The 8,413-nt window shown below is 41.4% G+C and overlaps 1 protein-coding gene across 2 annotated transcripts in view; it reads right to left on the reverse strand.

Annotated features, from left to right (window-relative positions):
- Window positions 1–5,101: 5,101 nt before the first annotated feature.
- Window positions 5,102–8,413, reverse strand: part of METTL16 (methyltransferase like 16) — a 53,428-nt gene continuing 50,116 nt past the window's right edge. For both annotated transcript variants that reach the window (XM_018554105.1, XM_018554107.1), the window contains exons 9-10: window positions 7,585–7,758; window positions 5,102–5,776 (exon numbers count right to left, since the gene is read on the reverse strand). In XM_018554105.1, the coding sequence (XP_018409607.1) occupies window positions 5,153–5,776; window positions 7,585–7,758 (798 nt within the window). In that variant the 3' untranslated portion in view covers window positions 5,102–5,152. The remainder of the gene's footprint in view (window positions 5,777–7,584; window positions 7,759–8,413) is intronic.

The raw sequence follows: 8,413 nt of genomic DNA on the forward strand, positions 1-8,413 counted from the left end.
AGTAGCCTTCGGAAACTTCGCGCAACTTTTTTACCGCGAATTGCGCATTTGCAATACGCCTAAGTGTGAACGAGGCCTTAGCCTTCATTAAGGAGTGAGAGGCAAGCAGTCTCTGGAAGAGAATCGGCAAAACAGAACTTTGACCCTTGATGGTAGTTAGGGACTAATGCTGGTCCTGAGCAGACTGAAGGAAGGATGAAATGAACCATAGGGTCCGAGCATGAAAATGGAGAGACAGACGTTTCGCTGGGAAAGAAAGACCCTGGACAGGGATGTGTCCACGGCTAGGACCAGGTTCTCCAAGCAATGGTGAAAGCCCCAGTGTCGATTTCTGGAGATTTAGGGTTCATTTGAACTCTGTGTAGTCCACTGGGTGTTGGATGATAGGACTTGTGCTAGATGCTACCTGAGGAGGAGGTCCACCACTATGGGGATCCCCTGGGACCACAGCCAGGCCAAGACAGATGCCAGCACCTTGATGAAATCCCGTAGTGCTGTAGACAAACCAAAGGAGAGAGCAACAAATTAGAATTGCTGAGTGTCCACAGCAAAATGCAGGAAGCGTCAGTGGACTGGAATAATAGGGATGTGTAAATACTAATCCTTAATGTCCACTGCGGCCAGGATATTGCCTGGGTCAAGGGAGGTGATGTCAGAATGGGTGAATTCCATACAGAACCTTTAGTCCTGCAGGAACCTATTAAGGACCTTCAGGTCTAGGATAAGGTGATCCATTTCACTCTTCTCCTTGGGGATAGTGAACAGGTTGGCATAGAATCCAAGGAACCTTTCTGCCTCCAGAACCGAGACTAAGGCCCCCTGAGTTAGAAGCTGACTTAGGGCAGCAAAGAGATTCATCCAACTTTAAGAGGATTTGGGAAGATTGAATACAATGTCCTTTCTGTTAAGGAGTCATCTCAGTTCCTGGCAGGCACACTTGCTGCCCCTACAGCGAGGGGGGGGGGGGGGGGGGGGGGGGAGTCTGCAGGGTCAGGGCTCAATCTAGAAGCACCACATTCCTGGACCTCAAGAACACCCTGTAGATAACCACACATGCCTGTACAAAGTTCCAAGGAAGGTGCTGAACACACTTCATGTCAGCCCTGGATCTTCCTTCTGGCGTCGTCAGTGTATGGTCTACCAAAAAGAGAATCAATCTGGATAGGTGCTGGAGGAGACACAGTGCCTTAGAGCAGCTTTAGGGAAACTCACTAGGTTAGTCTAGCCAGAAAAATCATAGAAACAATAGTGCAAAAGACTGGGAGAGAGAGGTGTTATGTAGGGCTGTCCTGCAGCATTGTTTAAATTGGTTGATTTGCCAGTGCCCAATCACTTGAAGGTTGCTGCTTAACCCAGTGATTAAATAATTTACCTCCATTTGCCTTGTGATGTACTTTTTTGACCAAATAAATATTCTTTGATAAAGGTAAGGGAGTTTTACTCAAAGTGACACTAAACTGCAGGCTTGCTCCCGTGATAACTAATTTGTGATAACGTTATAGTCTAAATGTGAGCTTGTAGTCCATCACGGGAGCGAGCTTGGAGTGGTGACTACTTACAACACACACAAGGGACCATGGAGAACAAAATAACCCCCCTCCAGAAGGAAGGACAATGTCAGCACCAAGTCAGAAATGATTTGAGGATCTACAATTGAGTGATGCACAAACAAGATACATTTTTGTTAATAGTTAGGGAACTTGAATGTGTTTTTAAGATTTAGTTCCTGAGTTTAGTGTCACTTTAACAGTGAATTGAAAAAGCCACCTCTTACTGAAGCAGATGCATGATATTGAGTGAGGAATGGGAGTTCCTTCACTTCTACCATCTACGTATGTTGTGTTGGGTCAATGTTCTGCACATGTCATGACTCAAACTATGAAAAGAGGACCTCGAGAGAAACCGCACTGCAAACTTTGGTTGTTGTAGTGGAGCTGTCCAGGGTATGACATACATGTTATAGAAAACATTATACATGTCTAGTAAAATCAGATCATTTATACATTCGACCCACTTTATGTTGATGGCTGAGGCCTATTGATCTGGATGTTAAATCCAGCCCTCTAAATTGTATTAGCACAGCAACACACAAATCATTCAGTCAGCTGTATTAAATTTTTTATTAAAATAAGCTAAAATATGATCAAACAATGAAATAACAGTCTAAGAAAGCAAAGAACATATCATAGTCCAAGAGCAATACATGGAAACATCTACAAAGATGACATGAAACAATTGTAACACAGACAAAAACGATGAGTGTGTGAATGCTGGCTTAGACTATTATTGGCTAGAAGGCTTTATGTTACTCACCTTTGTTAATAATAAAGTACCAATAAGATAGAGAACTGAACATCACTTACAATAAAGGTCTCAATTATGTTCACTATACAAAAGGGAACACACGGAGCCAATGCTTGCCTTTCCTGTGCTCCCCTAATGAACTACCAGACTGTCCAAGAAATACCCAATTCTTCTGGGTATGGAAGAACATTCTGGTGTAAGTGACCATTTGCTCAGCAAAGCAAAGCTTACACAGGAATATGGGTGGTCTAGCCATGTATCATATTGGGACAAGCTAAGGGCATGCTGCTTAGGTCCCATACACACAGAAACATGTAGCTCTTTACTATGGCTGAATGCACACCTAGATGCATTCAGTCTATGTGTGTTTACACAAATAAGAATTTTCTGCATCCTGGGACCATTTGCCTGGTTTTATGTAGCACACAAGGCACCCAAACCCTGTCCATTCTAGGTTCTGATTGAAGCAAGCTGAATGGAGCTTAGCCGTTTCTTGTTTGAGCTAAACCCTATGGGCAATGTGCTTCCCTTATACTCTACATGATTGCTGGAGGAGGTGGTTGAAGAAGTTGGGTAGAAGCACCGGCTTTGAGCTTGGGTTTTTCTCAAAAAGATCTATCGGTGAGTTTTACTTCACTCGGCTCTACAAGAAGCCTGAAAGGGGGTGGGGACACTTTGTAAGATCCTGAGCACTAGAAAAGGAATATCAAATCTGTGTCCTAATAATTTAACCCTGTAACATGAAGGTGTTGAAATGTTGATATTCCTTTGTTTACAGAACAAAAGTTGAATGGAATATCCATAACTTAAGAAAATAGGAGGTTTTCTACTCCTCTGTAGGCAAACCGTTAAGAATATGTGCACCTTTGGAATGTAATATTTTTCTTGTACACAGGAAGCCTTTCACCTTTGAGTTCTACTGCCTCCTGCAGGAGGATTGGATATTGGCAATCAAAAAAACTTTAGGCCAACCCAGCAGGATAACCCCTCCTACTAACTGAATTCCTCCGTTTTGCAGTACCACGAGCATGAGAACATGTTCATAAACACAGAAGGCTTGGACCTGTGCCTCTAAGAAAAGGATTTGACAGTGAGTAAAAAATATCCCGTTTTCCATCTTCCCCATTAAAGGTACACAAAGTCTTTAACCTTGGATGTCCAAAAGCAGTCGAACTGAGGGGTAGGCAACACAGCAAAACACTAACAAGCCCAATAAAATAGAAAAATAGGGACTGCCTTCAATTAATAGAGTCACCAGAAAGATGTCATGCCCAAAGATGCCATATGATGAAGCCGTACGTTCCACCTGCTAGAATTTAGAGAACATGTGAACAAGAGATCAGATTGTAGTCTTTCAAATCTGGGAAACAGTTGCTTGATGGCAAAAAGCCCAAGAAAAGCTCACAGATCGAATCCTGACAGGGGAGGGTAAAACCCGATCCTTGAGACCATAAGCTTGGAAACGTTTTTCTGAAAGAAGTGGCTGAGCAATAGACTTCCAAAGTCTGAACCACATCCAGACAATAGAGGGGAATTTCCTTTTGGAAAGCTCATACATAGGTCAAAAAAATGCCTCAAACGTTGACCTCTCCTCTCCTTTCCGTCTGTTAATCCACTGGTTTAAACAACAAAGGGATACTCAAGCTTAAATGGTAAAAAAAAGCTTTATTAAATGAAAAATTAACATCAGATTCACTCGAAATCTCACAAGCTTGATGATACTGGAGGAGGAATGTACTTTTGCTGTCTAAATGAGTGGTTTAGGACGGAGAGGAGAGATCAACGTTTGAAGCCGTTTTTGACCTACGTATCAGCTTGCATGGTTGCATCATCTATGGGGAGTGTGTTATAAGAAGGGAAGCACAGTGAGGATCAAGAGCACTGTTTGAAGGTTGATACAAACTTTTTGAACTACTAGTTTTGCCTTATTTACACTTGTTAATGTTTTTTTCTTCATACGTCTTCCTATACATAAGACTCTGCATGTTGTTCACATTTCTGAGAACCAAACGCTGGTCCAGTCTCAGCTGTATGAAGGAGAGTAATCGTCTTACAGAGGAGACACTCCTAGGGTGAAAACTCCAAGACTCAAATCAAGTCAAGTATGCCTTCCATGTTCAATGACAGACCTTGCAAGAAGTAGACTTTCTAGCTTATAGCATTGTAGAAATCACAGATCCAGAGATTCCCCTTTCTCTCAGAACATGGGCTTCAATTACAATGCAGTTAAAGCCAGCAACCATCAGACAGGATTGTAAAACAGTCCCTTAAGACAGAAAGTGAGGGCTATCCAGTCAAGCCCAAGAGGCGTTTGCCATGAGTAGAGAAGAAAAAATGGCGGTGGCAAAAATTCGTTAAGAAGAGTTATGGAAAGACATTCATCCGCTAGGACACTAGTAAAAAACTGAGTAATGTGGGTAGGAGGAGGAGTTATCCTGAGCTGGGCTACAGTTTGTTTGTTTTATTTATTTGCCAGTGCCCAATCCTCTGGTAGGTGGCAGTGTAACCCAAAAGGTTAAAGACTTCCTGCGTCCTGCAATAAAACGGAAATAAATTTCAAATGGGTTCCACTTCCAACTCCAACAATTTTCACCCCAATCCTACTATGCCACAATGCGCAAATGAAAAGACCACAAAGCAACTGATTACAGCAAGTGATGCTTGGTTCATTTGCTTAAATCACATAGCATATAACAGAAATTGAAATTTATGTCATACAACCTGAAGAACACGGGAAGTAAAAAAGTAATATGGTGGTTGACCAAACAGAATTTAACAATTGCATAAAAATGTCACAAAAATAGAAAAAACTTTTATTTCTGCTCCACCTGGATTGTGGATAAAGAACCTAGCTGCTTGCAAGCCTACAGAGCTGATTGCGTAAGTAGGTGCACAACTGGTTCATTAGGTCCTTGTTTTGCCCCTCTACCCAGTGCATCTCAACCAACACATTGGGAGCCTCATTCTTCACATTCAGCAAGCATTTGAAAAGGAAAGAACCACTATTGCCCTGGACTGGATGTGACCCCTCTCCTGTCACCTGGTTCAGTTCTTCAGAGGAATCATGATCATCAGTTTCAGTATTCTGAGAGAGAGAGGTGTCCCTGGCTTGGTCAGATAATGCCAAGGTCTCCTCCTCCATAGACTCTGGATTGGTATCTTCTAAATGCGCTGTGGGATCTGGCTCTGAGGATGCAGATATTGGATTGCTGATGTCTGGGGTAGATTTATCTTTCTCATCAAGGGCTCCGGGTCCCGCGGGTGTTTGGTCCCCTTGTTGCGAGTCATCCTTTAGTGTTGGATTCTCCATCTTACCCATTTGCACAAAATCTTCCGCAGGAGCGCGAGGCAACTCTCTAAGTTGTCTCATTTGTTTTCTCTTCTTTCTGCGGTTATGGACCCAGGAGTTTGTAACTGCTGTAAGAAATAAGCTCTCTTCTTCTTTCCCACTAGGTATAGGTTTATACTCAACCTGTCAGAAAAGAAAATCGGTTTAAATATCTTTGATAATAATTTGATACTTTATCAACCCCTGAAAAAATGCCCAACAGCGAGCCAGACACCCTGACAGTCAACAGAAATTATTTTCCCTATTAAGAAGGTTTGGTAACAGTTGTGAGAACACAATAATGGTTGTCTCACTGGGGTACTGTTAACTGACAGCAGATTTGATAAAATGTTGTCCTTTAAGTAAATTTTGTTACATGCTTGCACTACAACCGACTTAAAAGGTAAATAATAATGGTTATAGGTCTTATTTGTTCCTTTTTAAGCTTGCGAGTTATTTAACTTATATTTTAATGGCTGTTTTTGTTATTTTCCAAATCTTTGATTTGCAAATTGTAATTTATTACATGTCAAATGGATTCCAGAGCACTATAGTTTTTCTAAGGAGAGCACACAGCAAAAGCTGCCTGCCCAGAAGCTTGCTTTGTCAAATGGAAACCGCAGAAGGAACTGCTCGGTCAGGGATAAGTCACATGTATAGAAGCTACAGCATGAGCTACAGAGCTCTGTAAACCACAGGCTTGCTTTTATCAAAGGGGATAATAAGACTGTAAAGATTTCAACATAAGTCAAGAGCTTCACTTGCAGGCTCAAAAGGAGAATACAAATGATTGCATACATTTTTCTTATTGTTTTAATCCTGATGTTAGCTGCAATGCTATGTTAAAAGGCATATGCTCATCGGGTTTATCCAAAGACAAAAATAAATAAAAATGATTAAAAACCTTATATCCTCAAACCCTAAACCCACAGTTACCACAATATGTCATCATTGCTGAGGTGCTCCATGTACCTTATTCATTTAGTTGCCCCTCTCTGCACCCTCTCCAGTACCACAGCAATAATGAACTGCATATTCAAGATGAGGTATTACTAATGCTTTGTACACAGGCAAAAGTATGTCTACCTTGAGTCCATGCCTTTTTAAATGCAAGAATCTATCTTGCTCGCTCTGGAAGCTGTGGCACTGCATGCTGTTATTATGTCTATGATCTTCCAGAACCCCCAGCACTATCTACATCACTGATTTACCCAAATGTATTCCCTTAGATTGTATGACCCAGGCAAGTTTTTAGCCATGAAGCTGCCCAAATAAACAGTGCATCCAGGTCAGCTTGCAAGTCAATTACATCTTGTAGGTATGTTACCCTACTGCATAGCTTTGTTTCATCAGCAAACATGGAAATGGAACGTTTATCATTTATAAATAAATAGGTTATTAAGCAACTGCCCCAAAATGACCTAATGACTTTAAATCGTTCAGGGTATGAATTCTAATCACTGCTCTCTGACTACAGTCCTTAAGCTAGTTTTCTTTATAAGAGGAAGGAGCAGAGTGTAACAGAGATAAGCTCATCAGTCTGCTGCATCTCCTTTCATTGTCCAGTCACAGGTGGGGGAAGGACCAGACCTGAATGTCTTACTTAAGTGCAGCAGAGCACAATCAGGTCTCCTTCTCTGCCAAATAGGACATCATGCTGTGGCTGAGCTATGTGAATCTCTGGACTGGATGAACAGAAATAAAAACGCTACGGTAGGTAACACAGCTCTCAAACTGTATATGCATTTCATTTGTGTATTTTTGCCATTTGCCAGCAGTTCAGCTTTAAGACTCTGCTTGTATCAGTGTGTTATTACATTACTAGTCTTTCCAGGTCTTTTCGAAAGGTAGTGGGAGGAAAAAAGGAGGCCAGTAGTAGTGGACTCCATTCATTGCAATGACAAGTGTAACAATAGGAATTTCCTGCACACAGGTGTTCATAGAGTTCTCACCTTCCGATCTGTAAGAATCTTCTTCAGGAAGCCTGTGACCACAGCCACATAGCTAGGAGCTGGGTCTTGGGAGCCATTCAATTTCTCCTTCAGCATTAGCACTGTTGTCTCCAGGATAGTAAACAACATTGGCTTGCGTGGCTTATCCAATTTTCTCTTTTTGGAGGGTGGATTCTGAAAATGAAAAATCAGAAAAACAAACATTTAAAACTACCAGAAAAATTGAGGATTCAAGTCCTGTGTGACGGCACTCTCCTGAGGGATGGGGGGTTTTTTGGTTCTGACTAATTTAAAACTACCAGCCTTTGCTATGTTTGTTCTATTGCACACTCTAGTTTTCTTTTTGTGCAAAGACAGATAACAATTGTACATTGCACTATGTTCCTATTCTTGCGTATTTGTAAAGAAATGTAAAAAAAAAAACTACCAGTCTTTAAAGAATTTCTCAGTCAGATAACCTGAAACATAAATGAATGCAATCATCTACTCAAAAGTTTCCAACCTTTAGTTTTTGTGTGAAGATAGCAGTACAAATCCTTGCAGCGAGTGTACAGTTGTAAAAGGGCCACTAGATGGTGCCAGAGAAAAGCAAACCAAATGTACGGGGTAACTTTCTCCACCCATTGTTTCCTCACAAACAATGTGCATTCAAAGCAGGAGAGCAGGCCATACATGTGCAAAAGACCATTTTTATATTACAAACACACATCATGAGCATATTGTATATGTCGCTAAGAAATGCTCATGGAAAAAACAATTAACGGGCAGGCATCCTCGCTTCCTGAAAGTTCACCATGTACCGTGCCTTTTATCCCAAACACAGACCACT

The sequence above is a fragment of the Nanorana parkeri genome, unplaced genomic scaffold (genome assembly GCF_000935625.1).
Source record: "Nanorana parkeri isolate BGI_ZX_2015 unplaced genomic scaffold, ASM93562v1 scaffold142, whole genome shotgun sequence".
NCBI lineage: Eukaryota > Metazoa > Chordata > Amphibia > Anura > Dicroglossidae > Nanorana > Nanorana parkeri.